Genomic DNA, 16,234 nt, shown 5'->3' on the forward strand with positions numbered 1-16,234 from the left:
ATTCTATTCTTCCCAGTACACATCTGAGCAAGCTTGGGATCATTTTGGATAAATCCCCATGGCTACTAAAGAACATGATTAAAGTTGAATACCTATATTCAAAGCTTGTTTTTTCCTAAATATTAGGGGCAAATACCCGACTCATGTGCCAACCTCCTTCTCAACCTGTGCAGTTGGGAAGACAAGCTTATTTCCTTCATGGTACAAATGAGAACACAGCTTCTGTTTAAATCTTTCTCAAACAGTTTGATCATGCCTTTATACTTCTGTAAAATGTATTAAAAGATTCAAATCTGCAGTCATATAAAAAACAATGTAAGTTTGCTTTGGTATTTTTATTCTTAAAACATACAAATAATTGGAATTGGGTAAGCTTACAGATAAACATATTAAAGTTATATAATCAGTGTTCACCCACCTTTTAGAAGCATCGTGTACATTTATTGAAAACATTATTATACAGGGGAAAGAGAAAGGCTTATTGTCTCAGACCAACAAAGCAGAAAAAGAAGGGGATGGAGTGGACAGCGTTAATGATTTTAATGATTTTAAGGCCCGTTAAAATTAAAGAAACATCAAAGCACCCACCAGGTTAAGGGTTTATTATTACAGCATCATAGGGTTTACTAGTTCATACCTTTCAGTCACAGCGAGTTATTAGCAGTGAAGGATAACCCTCCGAAGAGGAGTTTTGTTTCAGTGATAGGGTGTTATGAACAAGACAACCTAAGTTTTCTTTTAAAAAAAATTAGTAGCAAGCGCTAGTTGAGTTAATCAGTTAAAGACAAACTGTGCCCTTGGGAAGCTAAATAAAAAAGCGACAGTAAAGCTTACAGAACTTAGCTCGTACAATTTGCCTTGAAGGCGGAAGATTGGTTCCCTGAAATAGCAAAGAATTATATGCTTTAGTTCAGAAAAAAAAGTTTTAAGATAAAGTCTGTTATTACCTCTTCTCCTTTCAAAACAATGGGAAAAAAACATCTAGAGCAGAGGTTTCAATTTGTTCAATAATTGTACCTCTGCGTTTAAAAAAAAAGCTTTTAAAAATCATCATTGTTTTGACTTGAAAAGAAATAACAATGCAAATATTCATTATCACATAAAACATAGAAGAAACAGCAAACTGCCGGAGTTAATACAATCTCTGCAGAGCGCTATTAGTCAGACAGCAGGTCAGCCCCCAAACTCAAAAAACTCAAGTGATCAGAAGGCCTTAGCAATGAGCATCATCGTCAAGCAATAGAAATTTGGCGTGGCAGAGGTTGAACCCTGCTCTGCCTTCCTTCTGGGCTCTCTTCACTGTTACCAAGCTGTGCAAACGTGTGAACTAGCCAGCAGCACCAAGAAGCCCATGCAGCAACTCACCATATTTTCACCCTTGAACTGCCTCGGATTTAATGTTAAATTAAGTTCGGTGGTAACAGAAGCAAGCAAAAGAGGACACAAGGAGTCTAATGCAAAACGCACAGCAAATAGCGGGGGTTACTTAAGGTGAGGCGGTAAGGTTAACTGCAAAAACAGCCAAAACAAAGTGCAAAGTTTGCTCCAAAGACTTTGAAAAGCAAAAATAAAACAGAAAGCTGCATCTTAAGCAAAAGCTACATGTGATTAATTTGTATTTAAAAAAACTTGTCAGTCAAGCAGTTTAGTTCCGATGCTTTGGGGCATGCATGCACTGGGTCTCTTGCGTGGTTCCTACCTGATTTCCAATTGTGCTTTTCTTGTGAACCTGACTGCTCCTCTGCTGAGCACTGAGAAAAGCAAAGGAGAGCAGCACTGAAGAAATGCAAGATGTGTTTTGGTGAACATGTAACAGACACAAAAATATATCACATACTTTAAAAACCCAAGGCAGAAGTCATCGCTACAACCCAGGCCCATCTAATTCTGGAAGATAAAACAACCCAGTGGGATTTCTTGCAGCAATGAGCAACCACCAACAAAAACTATACTAACTCCCTGTGGAATAAACCTACATTAATAACAATGGTTTGATGCATTGGGGGGAGGCTTCCCCTGGTGTGCAAAATAATGGGAATGGGCATCAAATTAATACTTAATACTTAGTGGTATATATACCACTTTCTGTGACATAGGTATTATTTTTCTGCTCAGTACCCTCTACTTCCAACAACACTGTTCTACTCAAAGGCCAATGCCAAAGTTCTTGCTATAGATTCCCAGGCCTTCCTCAATTTATGTCCCTCTCTGCCATTTTGACGCATATCCTCTTCTCTTTAGCTTACTCATTGGTGAAATCCAGTCACCGTGGCCTTTGCCAGAGCCACTCAGCATAGCCCTCCACAACAGGCTTCATGCTAGCTTGCTGCTGCTCTAAAGATGCACCCCAACTTCTCTTAGGACTGGAGAGGGAGTGGGGGAGGGGAGTGAGAGGGAACTAGGAGGAGGGGAGGAAGTGGAAAAAATTAATAAATAAATAAATTTATATAAAAAAGATATCTCTCCTATACTTTTGCAAGGCTCCCAACATCTCTTCAAGTGTTAGCCCCAACTTGTCAGTGAGGCCTACATTGATCACAATTTTAATGTGGGCCTATGCTTTCCTTCAGGTACCCCCCACCCTGTGGCCTCCTTTGTTTCTCATTGTGACATTTCACCGTCTGGCCTGCCGTAGTTGGTTTTGTGTCTGTTTATCCACATCTAACTGGAAGCACCCTGTGAGCGAGGCTCTCTCTCCGGGGCTTACAGAGTCGGCAGCAGAAGGTATCTACTGAATGAAGAGTCCCGAGAGGCCGCTGCTATTATACTCCCAGTTTCCCAGGAAGCCGGGAGGAAAGGTTAAAATCAGCCATCACTCTTAACAAGTTAGCCCCAGAGCCTATTCTAGTAAGTATGGTGTTATTCTAGCTCTCAGAAGAGCGAAGACTTCTGCTCGGTGGTCCATAGATCTGTGATGAGAAAACACAACTCATGTTGGGTATTCTGGCAAGATTAGCAATGTCCTACCCTCAGTCAGTTCATCTAAAATTTATAGTAGCTCTTTCAGAGGACAGTGGGATGGTCTGCAAGAAAGAAGAGGTAGACTAAAGCCAGGAGCTCTCTGCTCAGTGATTGGATGTTATGGTTTGGTAACAAGATAGAAATCAAAACTCCACTTAGAACAGTTGTTCAAACCAGCAGCTTTTTGTCATCTCCCCTGATGTGTTTAAGCTGCTTGCCTCCACCCAAACTCATAAAAACCACACTGCACTCAGCTGAGGCCAGGCAGGGTGGGCAGCGGAAGGTAACACTACATTTTTGGCCACTGGAGATATTTTGTGTGTATTTTTGTTTTTCATTACTAATTTACTAATTTCAGTTTCTTTCTGAAGAAAAAAACCGTAGTTTTATAATTTTTAGCTAAATGCCCAATTCCCTTCATTTCTTTTCAACCATTCCTTTGAGGAATCTCAGCCTACAGTTCTTAGTGTTTTGTAAGCAAGGTTGTAAAAGGCTTGATTCTGTCTGTGGCCAGGATCCCATGTGCCCACACTGCCCTCTGGCTGCCCACCAAGCCTGGCACACTGGGTGTCTCAAATACTGTTCCCCTGAACTTCAGTCTCTCCCTCTGTCACCAAAGTCACCTTCCCAGAGGCCCCCTGGGCTTGTCCCTCTTCTAGGAATAAACAGGAAGATGTCTGCTGCACTGCGAGTGTGCCTTGGTTATGGTCATCTTCCTATATATGATTTTGTTTTAAGGGGACATGTCTTTAACAGACCTCTAATGAATATAATCACTTTAAAACTACAACAGACCCAGAAGCAAGCTTTTTAATAAATCCCCGTGGACTTTATGTTATGTGTAGATTCCCTTAAAATAAGTTGGGGGAAAAGAAGCAGAACCCAACCTTGGGCGGAGCTTGATCCCATCAAACCACCGTTTCTCAGTGGCAGCGTGTGAAGGTGTGAATAGTCAGGGGTGTGGGTGGCTTGGACAGGGGAGGAAGGGAAACTGAATGAGTTGTTTCTTAGCTTCAGAATTCTGTCTGTCTGGGTGGTAAGTTTTGATTTCCATTTGGGGTTTTCTGCAGTGTTAGAGATGGAGCAGAAGACCTCCGGCATGCTGGGCAAGGACTCTTCCACCGACACACTTACACAGCCTTCTTAGGCTCTTCCTAGGTCCATGCCTCCTGGAGATGCAAGTTCCTCTCTGCCCTTATTAGCAATATTAGACAAAGGGCATTTCCACTACCAGGGTTTCTGTAGGGAACTGTGCCTGTTTACTAACTACCATTTACACGATCACATAGGAAAAGCAGCGATTTTACGACTCAATCTAAAATACTCTAGGGTTAGAATAAACACTTTGTACCTAATGAATACCTTTTTTTTTTCAGCAACTGCCCCCATAAATTCAAACATATGGCTGGTAATTATGTACTTAGGTTGACACAGTTGTTCCATAAGTAATAAAAAGGTAAGCTATTTAATTAAAACACACCCATTATCATAACTCTTGATAGCTTAATGACTGAATTATTTAAGAATGTGTTCATGATAAAACGTGAAGAATTTAAGCTAATTTGAGTCCTTGGATTTCTTGGATATGGATACTTAGCTGGTCATCGTAGTTATTTTATAAAATATGCTCATAAACAATATTTTAATTTGACATAAATCAAAAATTTTAGTGCAGCCACCTTTAAAAATGGTCCTTTTAGCCAAAAGTTAGTTCAAGTGAAGAACATATGTGTGTACGATATTTAATATATGTATATATGTAATACACATATGCACACGTGTAATAAATACTATGCACAATATGTAAATATGTGTTATATAAATTATATATTGTGTTTTTATATATTATGCATAATATTTATTACATATGTACACACAAAATACAACAAATAAAGGATAAGCTTTATTGAAACAAACAAGAGGATTATTAGAAAGAAAAAAAGAGTCTCATTTTCTGATTTGGGATAAAGTTACCTCAGCTTTTATTATATCTACCAATGTTTGTTGTTAATCCCTTAATTATTCTTTACACACAAGTTACTGTACAAGGTTTTTCCAGATACTACAGCATAAACCATACCAAGTTTAATGCATTTATGCTTGAGAAATAATTTTTAAAGTAAATAAGAAGAAATTGAATCTTTTATAAAAATTAAGAGTCCACTAGAAGCCATCCAAACAAAAAGAAAGCTATAGAACCTTACTTCTTCCCTTCTGTCCGCCTCTGTTTAACACAAAGACGGAAGTATCAGGAGAGTGTGCCTAGGAGGTGTGCGACCATTTGTCAGCTGAGTCCTATGCATAGGGAATACTCACAACAGTCAGGGACAAGGAGCGTTACTTCAGCCTGCTATCCTGAGATTTTTATAGAAAACTTGAGATATAAATGTTAACATAAGAAGACATACATTTACTGGATCCCATAGGAAGAGTGTTAGCAAAGCCAGGGTGTGGGGAAATGAGGATTCAGGGAAGCTGCAGGGGAAACTTCAGTGGAGTCATGGACTCAATTTGTAAATGACTTTAAAATCCTTCTAGACCAATAACTGTTTGGGCCAGTTATAGTGAATTTGGTCAGCAAAGGAAAACAGATAGCATTCAGTGTTTCTAGGCTAGAAAATAGTATGACCAAAGAGTTGCTTTTAGAAACATTTCTTCCCCAAAATGGGCATTATTGACTCTGAAGGCCGGAAGCGGGAAGCAGCCAGCCCAGGGCAGCTCCTTCAAATGCTGGAGTCATCATGGGCGTTCAAAGCCAAATCAGGCTCAGTTCATGAATCCTGCCTTCTGAGAAGCTCCAGTTCTCTCTCCTTGCCGTGAGCCCCCAAAGCCTTCAGTTTGTGCCCATGCTGAATAAGCAGGCTAGTGTCAGAGGCAGCTCTTTGTCGCCTCTCCAATGTTCTTTGATAACAGACGGCACTGTATGTGTCTTACTACCTTCTAACACATTTGCCGTTGATAGTACCAATCACAAAGTTTATGGTAGTTTCTTAAGAAATACATTTTTAAAGTTTCATTTATTTATTTGGGGAGGCATGTGCATGCAGCGATGCATGTGTGGTGTGCTGCAAGCACAATCTGCAGGAGTTATTTCTGTCCTTTCATGATCATGTGGTCCTAGGGATTGAACTTGGGTTGTCAGACTTGGCAGTAGGCACCTTTACCTACTGCGCCGCCTTACCAGTTTCTCAAGGAATATTTTTGGGATGTTGCTTTTATGCCATAGTTATGAATAACCAAACAAACAAAGTTTAGCTGCAAAAGAGATTAAATGCTCTGAAGAAACATGTAGGAAAGCAACAATAATGTTTATTTGGGGGCTACAAAATGCTAACACTTGCTGGGATATAAAGTTGCTGGATAGACTAGAGAGGGCTGATGACAATGTAACAAGGAGAAGATATGAGTAGAAGACAGAGATAGAAGGCTTTGGAAATTTTGCTAACTAATTCAAACTTTGTCCTAAAAGCAGTGGCGAATCCCAGGAAGGATGAAAAGGACCAGGACAGGAAGCAGGGAAACTGTTGTAGTTTCCCCATTAAGAGGATAACTTTGGTAAAGCAGTGATGAGAGAAGCAATTGGTCAAACTCAGAAACAAAAAATGGAGATAAAACCAAACCAACTTGACAAGGACAGAGAGAGAGGCAGATAGAGAGTAACACGTGCAGAGTGACATCCTACTTCCGGTGTGAGCAACCGTGGGTTCCCATCCATGGAGAAGGGGAACGAGGGAAGAAGTGGAGATTATGACCTGGAGATGCACTCAGGGATGCTGGGTTGAGGCTTCTCTTGGACATGTAAACAGAACGTGTAGGAGGAAGCGGAACATCATGTATAATTCAGGAAGAAGACCCCAGAATGCAGGTCTGGATGCAGAGTCTGCCAAGAAAGTTGGTAACTGAGCACAGGAGCCAGTAAGTTTGGTCGGGCATAAAGCATTGAACAACAAAAGAACTGTCTAAGGAAGAGATAACGCAGAGATGAATCACCCCTAGAGACAGCTGAAAAAGACAGGCTGGAGTAGAAATAGGAAAAGCAGAAGTGTGTGGAGGGGGCAGATCACTGAAGCAAAGGTCCGGATCTCTTCAACAGGGACTACCCAATGGTGTCAAATGGCAGACTCAGAGCTATCCATTGTTAAAGTATTTTGTCCTGGACAAAAACAGCCACACGAGAGTGCTGTGGCAGAGACCAGACTGTAGGGGTTAAAAGGTGAAACATAAAAGAGAAGGAGGTGGAGAAAGCATATAGACTCTGAGATCAACTTAAAGGGACTCGGGTGCCGTGAGGAAAAGGAGAACTCACGAGACGCATGGGCACTGGAGCTAAAGTCAGGGCATGCATGTAGCACCGGCCTGCTTCAAAACAAACAGACAAACAAAAACAAAAGCCTAAAACATGGAAATAGCAGAAACCTTAGCAATGCATAGACTCGTGGGTGGAGAAGAGGCAGCAGAATGCCCTTCTCTATAATCTAGTAGCCAGCCTTGGACTCTTTTAGGGGTAACTAAGAGACCTAATCTCTTTCTCCTGAGCTACCGCTATAGGATATCACCAAGCCACCAGCAAAGCAGGACTCACTGATGAAGGGTGTCATACAGTAGCTGAATTCAGTGTACTGTAAAACAGCACTGTCCAATTCAGTGGCTGATGGGCAAGTGTGGCAAACAAATTTAAATTTTAATATTTTTTTTCATGAGCTATTTCACCGGCACAGTTCAACTGCTCAATAGCCACATGTAGCTAGCGGCCTCTATACTGATCAGCAGGCTTGAAGTGCGTCCGTCATTTCCAAGCTTGTTGGGCACATTGCTGTGGGGTGAAAAAGCTCTATCCAAGTGTTCTTTCATGTTACCCCCCTAAAGACAAGACCACTCCTGACAGGCCCAGGAGTGCAACTTACCGTGTATAGGCCTGGCTCCATCCAACCAGATTGAATCAAAAGGGGGTGAAGGGTTTCTGTAGGACCTTAATATTCTGGATGAATATTATGTGGGAAAACCTTACAGGACTGTGTGAGAAGTGGGGGATGATAAAACAAGGATCATTAATCCCCAAGATTAGCTTTAAGAATGAAGACAGAGTTCTTAAAAACAACAGAGTGGATGTGTGCTACCCAGACCCAACGATCCATCTACAACACAACCCCTACATCTAAGGCTCGGGGAAATGGCAGCAGCTCAGCAGCATTGTGGGATGGGTGTGGAAAATAACCAAAGGACTACGGCACCTGGTACCAAAAAGTATTTTCAAGATACGACAGAAAAGCTGCACCCATGCAATCGCAACAGTATGGATGCCTGGATAAGACCTACATGGCGACAGCACCAGCTGACATGCTAGCAACTGGACTGAGAGCAAACTCACAGGACTCCAGCCTAGGAGGAAAGCTAATCCTTGTTTCTGGGAATAATCTCCCCTAATAAATGATTCAGTCCCAGCTGGTCAGCCCTAAAGGTATGCACATAAGAGTAACACTAAATGTACTAATAGGAGTATGCCGTGCGTGTGTGTGCGTGAGCATGTGTGCATTTGTGTGCATGCATGCGTGTGTGTGTATGTATGTACATGTGTGTGTGCGCGTGTATGTGCGTGTGCGTGTGTGTGTGTGTGTAAAACAATTGAAGAGGTCATGAATCTGAGAGGGAGTTTGGAAACACAGGATGAGTTGGAAAGGAGAGAGAAGGGGATGGAAATGATACATAGTACTCATTTGAAATTCGCAAATTATATAAAATTTTTAAATTAAAAAAATCAGGCTTAAGACTGAAAATCCACTTATCTTTAAAATGATGTTTAGAACATTGGAGTTCATAACTCACTGGAATAGGTGATGACTTTTTGAATTTTTAAAATTATTTATTTTATTTTGGGCGAATTATATTGTAATTACACCATCTTCCCCTTCCCTTTCTTCCCTCCAATTCCACCTATATATCCCTCCTTGCTCTCTTGCAAACTCATGACATCTTTTTAAATTAATTGTTGTCATATACATATATGTGCTAGTGTGAACACACACATATTCCTAAATACATAAATGCAACCTGCTAGTGCATATAGTGTTACTTGTATGTATGTTTTCAGGGCTGACCGTTTGGTACTGGATAACCAATTGATGTGCTCTTCCCTGGGAAGACCATTTTTCCCACTCTCAGCGTTCTTTATGCTAAAGTGATACTTTGCTTGCTTTCCAAGTTGCCCAAACTTAAGAGTCCTACCAGATAACTACCCCAGTCAGTGAGCAAACATTCAAACACTTTATTACTCAACCTGCATGTGAGTCCCACCCCCCAAAAAAATCTGTTGTACTCTAATAGCCAAGTTTTGGCTGCACAAGAGAGAGGACTCCTTGTGTAAAGAGTGAGAACAAGGAACATCATTACTCTAGAACTTAATTTTGTTATGGGGAAACATAAAAAAAAGAACGTAAAGAAAGGGCTTTGCTTGCCCTGCTGGCTCTGGTATTTAGTGGAAGGTTTAACTCCCTGCCTTTGATAAATGGCAACAGAGGCATTCCATGGGATCAGGAAAGGGACACAGCAAGTGTCACAACCCCGGCACTTTCATGGTACTCACATAACAAGATCTGAAATAAGCTCACTGTATCGTTTCAAGTGTGAGAAAACAGGTGTTCGGATCTCCTCAGCAGACGAGAAAGTACACTGACCTCGGGGTCTGATGCTTACAGTGGGGATGTGTCTTTAACTGACCACGTCTGGAGCCTTATTTCTCTTAAACCACTAACTGCATAAATCTCAGGGACTTGGGAGGCAATTTATGTCTAAGAGCGAATGCGGGAGGGCACGAAAACTTGAACTTTCACTTCTCAAGACACTCAGCAAAGGCGCTTGCCCTTACGTTCCAACAGCGTGACTGGGGAGAATACAGGAACACGAACTAATGAGCAGCTGGCCCTGTTCTTATTTTCTCAAATAGCAAAGACTGCGTAGGTTACCTAAGAAAATATAATCTAGGGAAGTTTTTTCAACAAGGACAAATTAAATCTCTGAAGTCATGAGGAAAGTTGATATTTTCATCTGAAATGCTGATCTTGTAGGTTGAGAAATGATATTGTTATAGTTGAAATACCAAGCTTTTAGAAGCCAGGAAATACCAAAGCCAGCCTTCAGCAGAACTTACTGAGGCTTATTGCACATGGCACATATTTTATGGTCCGTGTTGGACACACAGCTGTGAGGTTTAAAGGAAGCCCCTCAGACTCAGTAGAGAAATTCTACAGCAGAAAGAACCCTGGGATGTCCTGAATGGTACCCTAAAAATAGATTCTGATCATCTAATTCTATCATTTTTCTGTTAAAAAAACAAACAAACAAAAAACCCACAAAATTTTAGGGGAAAAAAATCAGCTCCATTGCAAACACCATTCCATGCACCTACATACCTCACCATCCCACAAACCTGAGAGCTGGTACATTAGTGTGAAAAGTTGCTAAAATTCTTATGAACCAGGGGCCTCTTTGCTTCAATGCTCGACCTTCATTTTCTATCTTTGGAACTAAGAAATACTTACATAATTGTCTTCAAATATGGCTTGACTTTCTTCCTTGATGGAAACAGCGTGCCTGCCAACTTTAAAATTTATAGCTACAACCATATTTTTTTAATTTTTAAAAGCACAGAAAATACCACAACCCTTCAAAGTGATTTTGAAATGAACATTTCTTCATCTTCATAGTTACCCCACGTCACACGAAAATGTACTCAGCATACAAATGGAAAAAACATTTACCTTTGATTCTTAGTGCAAAACATTATCTTTGATGGGATTACTAGAAACTGAGGGGCAGAATAAGCAGAGGCTACATTTGATCAATGCACGCTGTAAGCATATATTGGAAGAGCATGCTGAGAACCATTAATATGGACAGTTAATACATATTAATGGAAAATTAAGTATTGTCTTTGGGATAATGAAATTAACAGCTAAAAATATTCTAGATATAATCATACATAAGTTATGATAAATTTTAAGACAAAGTAACAGTAGGGGCAAGGGAGACAGTTCAGTGGGTAAGAAGTTTGCTGTGCAAGCATGAGAACTTCAGTTCAAATCCTCAGTCCCCACTCAAAAAACTACTCAAGGCTGTAGAGCTGGTAACCTCAGCATTGGGAGTTGACAACAGATGGCTCCCCGGAACTCAGTGGTCACCAGTCTACCAGAAATGGTGGGCTTAAAGTTCAGAGACCCTGTCTTAAAAGGAGTAAGACACAGAATGATAGACAACCTCCTCTGGCCTTACATATATGTGCATGGGCACATGAACTACATACCCACACAGGCACACAACAAGAGAGAGAGAGAGAGAGAGAGACTGAGGGGAGAGAGACTAACCCTAACAGACTATACCATAATTTTATAACACTTTCCCAACTAGTTTTTAACTTCATTGATTTACCTTCTCAGGGGAACATAAGACAGGGATTAGTCCTTGTTCTGTTTGTTAGACCAGTAAACAAACAAACAAAAAAGAGTCAACTGCTGGCTCCCAGACCAGTTCTTTAAAAGCAAGTTTGGGGGAGGAAATACTTCCAATCTTCTAGAAAAGTTTTAATGGCTCTTCTTCTTTCCCCTCAACACAATAAAGGCCATCTCTCTGAAAAACAGGAGCTGTCTCTTATACCAGAGAGAGATTGCATCAAAGGCCATGTCTAAAGGTTCTACATTTGAAATTTTTCTTTGAAAACCTAAAAATCAATATAATAGTATAGCCCTACAGCCTCTGAGGCAAAAAAAAAAAAAATCTGAAATCTATTGAAAAAAGAAATAAACTCTAGCCTATCAAAAGAAAGAAAATAAAAGAACAGAGAAAGATAAATAGACAGACAGACAAGCAGAAAGACAGAGAGAGGAGACAGGTAGATACTGATCTGGGACAAAGGAATTAGCTGAGTAGTGTTTCCCACACCTCTATACAGCACTGATGAAGAAGAGGCAGAAAGATCAAGAGTCGAGGCTATCCTTGGCTACATAAAGAGTTAAAGGCTAGCCTGCTTGTACATGAAATCCTGTCTCAGGAACAAAATAGTGTGCTCAGTAAAATGTAAATTGTAGCAATGTCTTTGTGATACATTTAAGTCTCGAATCCTTCCTAAAGGCACTGGGCTTTCGCTGCTCCATCTCCTGACTCGGGTGTGACTTGAGGTGGCAGAGAGTAGCATCGCTTTCACTTTTGACACACTTCATCTAGCTTCTGTGCACAGCTGTCAGGTGTTTCTAAGACTCTAATTGGCATTTGCCCATCACAACAATCAACTTTGCAGGTAGCAGTCAGGTTACTTCTATGATGGAAAGAAAAGCTCATCTTTTAAACTCCTCAGAGAAGCCAGTGAGACAAAGGAAGAACTTGTTATGTTAAGGTCTTACATACCTGTCGCTGCCTAGACAACCTTCTGAAAGGCAGATCATAGTTCCTTTGTCTTTATTTCTCCTCTAGAGGAACTAGAATAGAATTGCCTGGTGTTCACTGACTATAAGAAGAGCTGTAAGAAATTCTCAGAGATCTTTCTAGACCAAGAAGGAAGAGATGTACGTTGGACGTTAAGTGATTTTGCAGAACAAAATGAGCAGAAAACGGAGAGGGGCATGGAAGCAAGAGGGAGAGGACGGGTTTACAGGAAAGGATCATAAATCAGATGCCTATCTGGAGGGAGGAGTGGTCAGAATAGCTGAAAGGTCAATTGGGCAAAGAAACATGTTTAGTGCCGGGTGGTAGTGGTGCAGGCCTTTAATCCCAGCACTCGGGAGGCAGAGGCAAGCGGATCTCTGGGAGTTCGAGGCCAGCCTGGTCTACAAGAGCTAGTTCTGGGACAGGCACCAAAGCTACAGAGAAACCCTGTCTCTAAAAAATAAATAAATAAATATAAAAATAAAAAAGAAACATGTTTATCTCAGAGCTCTGAGAAGTTAACCCTAGCACACTGATGGGAATGGCCAGGAAACACTAGCGCACCTCTCAACAATAAGAGTCACCTGATGAAAACTAGACTGATACCAATATGTCAGCCATGAAAGCTACAGTCTCAATCAGATGTGATGGTTTTCTTTGGGTAACAGACATTCTCCTGCCTAACACATGCCTATAAATCTCCTGGGCCACTATTTAGTTTAGATCATATGGTCTGTGTATATTTCTTCCAAGTCTGGGTATAATAAAATAAATTGGGTTGATATTTTGCTGTGTCTTATTTTCCTTGTCCCTGTTCTTGAACATACGGTCCAAGTAAAAACGCATAACCGCTTCTATTTTATGTCTAATATAAAATAGGCACTATTTTGTTCTCTTTAGATTGTAACTACTTGCTTGCCATTTTAGAACTAGAATCGTGATTCTTCAAATGTAACAAATATTAGTACCATTAACAAGCAAGAAAAAATAGTGAACTCAGAATAAAATGTAACATAATGAATAACTATTTGTATACATGACCTGTGAAGAATAGCAATATAGACAAATGTATGTAAATCATATACCTTCTATAAAAAGGAATATGATCATCTCAACAAACCACATCTAAGTTTGAAAGGATGTTGTTGTTGCTGTTGTCTTAAGGCCTCTGGTGTAGGGAAGTCTAAACAGCTTAATACTTTGGATCTTATGAGTTGTTTATTTGAGCTTTATTTATATGTCTTTATTTATTGATTTTTGAGACACACTCTCACTCTGCATCTCAAGCTGGCTAGAATTCAATGCAGAACAACCTTCCTGACTTTGCCTCCCAAACGCTTGACTACAAATGTGAACCACCACAACCACCTGGGATTGGATTTGATGTTTCAAAATAACTGAAGAAAGAATATTACCTTGAATTTTAATATGCAATTATTTTTGCTCTTCTATGGGAGTTCAAGTACAAACTGAAGGTCACCTTCCAAAAATATAATGAGTATTAAAGACACATGACTTTGTATACTGCAGAAGAAGCCCAATTACCATCTTTATCAAGAGAATAGTAAATTTCCCTGCTTCATGACTATATAGATAGGTGGGCTCAGAATCATCCTGGTACAAACTGTCCTGTCCAAAGGCAATAGAGCTGGTGTGGAAATAAATAATGTATGTGTTTATAAAGCAGCAGTAGGAATGCATACAACAATCGGTTGTCTCACTTACTTTGCAAAGCCGATGAAGTCTTCATGGTTGGTGTTAATGTAAGAGACTTGAATGTCAATCAGTAGCAGGACCTAGAAGACAAAGAGAATCACTGTCATGACAACATGGGAAATTGCCCGTGTTACTTCTTGGTATTTAGTTTTTAAAGTGATTTTTTTATTAGAATAATAAATAATTTTTCTCTTTTGGAGTCCTTTGCACTCTAACTTTGTAAGTGAAAATCCTTCGTGGCAGGTAAGTGAGTCTCCCGTGAAAGAGAAGCACATTGTAATTCATAGACATATGAACTTCTTGCTGTCATAGTCCAAAACCTAGAATTATTCTCAGGAAAGGCAAGCACATATGAGCAAGATTACCCTTTGCTTTTCTTCACTTTTTCCACTCTTTTCTTTTTAAACACCCTCTAGGTTAACAGAAATATTTCATCTATCGACTCAGAAAGGAAATGCAGAAAGAATGGAACCTGCTTCAGACAAGTGAAGTTCATTATCTGACTAAAACTCCAGCCAAAGTTCACTTAAAACATCATCTCAACAAAGAATGCTTCCCTGGCATTCCTGCCTGAATCGCGCATCACTACGGTCCACCACTGTACACTGCCTCATCTCTTGTCCACCACTAGTACTTGACATGGAGGAGATCTGGCATATTCTATCTACACAGCGCTCCCTCTTAGGTTACTTGTAATTTCTGGGGTCTGGACTAGTAAGTTGAACAACGTAGTTATTGGTGTTATGAAGAAATGGATGGAGCACATGTCTGAGGCAACACAAAAATGTTTTTACTGTTAGATGTCTAGAAACCATGTATCAGTAATATGGAAGGGCTCTTTGTGTGAAACTGTTCAGGGGGGAACCAAGGGTCTGAGTGAGGCAAGAAGGGAGTAGACAAGCAGAAATTGACAGATGGAGGCTTTACTCTGGAACTTCTCTTACTATGTTTCTTTTTGTTCCTTTAACTGTGTAATATCCTTTTTTTGGATACTGAGACTTGGTGACAAGTTAAAAAAAATTTAAGAACCCCTGCCTTGTCTACACTTTCATTTTTTTATTTTTTTAACCTCTTCTTTGAAAAAGAAAGAGGAAGAAAAAGAGGAAGACGAGGGTGAAGAGAAATGTGTCACGTAGTTCAGGCTAGCCTTAAACTCACTGTGTATGTAAGGATGACCTTAAACTCCTGAGCCTGCTGTCTCCATCTCTGGTGCTGAGGATAAAACCTGGGGCTTTATACATGCTGGGCAAAAACTCTACCAGCTGGGCTGCTTCTATGTAAGAGTCACAGTGAGTGCTTTTACCCTGTGTATCTTCACTAATGGTAACCAAGGGCACCAGTGTCAGCATGACAGCCAATAGGCATGATGGGTGTTTCCTTAGGAATATCCTCCCTAATTCCCACCACCCCTTCCTTCCTTTATCCAGGCCCAGGCCACATCCCTATACAATAACTCAATTATGTACATAGGCATTAACCATAGAAGTGTTGGTGTGTGTGTGTGTTTACCACAAATGTGATGAATTATTTGCATTGTTTTTTTTTTGTTTGGTGACTGTCTCAAGAGAAGCAGGTACAGTCTACATCCAATCTCCTCAGAAGCAGGGACAATATTTGTCTTATTCCTCATCTTATCCCCAGACCTAAGCCCAGGAAATGTCTGTGGCTTTAACTTTGTTAACTATCAAGCTAGAAGAATAGTCTCTTCTAAAGGGAGCCATTTCTCCCTGTGTAATTGGTACATGCCCAGATTTGATTGATTCTCACGCAGTACCCAGCACCATGGGATCTGAGGCTTTACTTTTGTGGCTAATCGGAACTGGTCATAAGGCAAAACCTTGCTGAGACTCACAAAGGACAAACCCAGATGATGAAGGTCACCCTGGTCTACTCTGTTGCGGGAGGTCCTTCCGCCCCTCCAACCAATAGCTGCTGTGATACCAGCCCATTGGGGCGTGGTCTCTCTCCCTTTAAAAAAGCGGCTATTTCCTCTGCTCGCTCTCTTCACTTCCTGCTCCACCGGAGACTAGACTCCCTTCCTGGTTGTGCAGGTGGCTGTTGTCTGGGACGGTGATCTGTAAGTTTTCCCCTTTAAATAAATAACACCCTATTAATCATAACTCCAAACTGGTGTGGCCTTGTTTGT

At 40.6% G+C, this 16,234-nt stretch overlaps 1 protein-coding gene across 5 annotated transcripts in view; it reads right to left on the reverse strand.

Annotated features, from left to right (window-relative positions):
- The window catches only part of Dnm3 (dynamin 3), a 474,394-nt gene that overhangs the window by 263,852 nt on the left and 194,308 nt on the right, over positions 1–16,234 (reverse strand). For 3 of the 5 annotated variants that reach the window (XM_050158366.1, XM_050158369.1, XM_050158368.1), the window contains exons 12-14: positions 14,098–14,168; positions 1,700–1,751; positions 851–880 (exon numbers count right to left, since the gene is read on the reverse strand). In XM_050158366.1, the coding sequence (XP_050014323.1) occupies positions 851–880; positions 1,700–1,751; positions 14,098–14,168 (153 nt within the window). The remainder of the gene's footprint in view (positions 1–850; positions 881–1,699; positions 1,752–14,097; positions 14,169–16,234) is intronic. The other 2 variants (XM_050158367.1, XM_050158370.1) reach the window with 1 other exon arrangement.

Source organism: Alexandromys fortis, unplaced genomic scaffold (assembly GCF_014885135.2).
Source record: "Alexandromys fortis isolate MF-2015 unplaced genomic scaffold, M_Fortis_MF-2015_v1.1 scaffold_97, whole genome shotgun sequence".
Classification (NCBI taxonomy): Eukaryota; Metazoa; Chordata; class Mammalia; order Rodentia; family Cricetidae; genus Alexandromys; species Alexandromys fortis.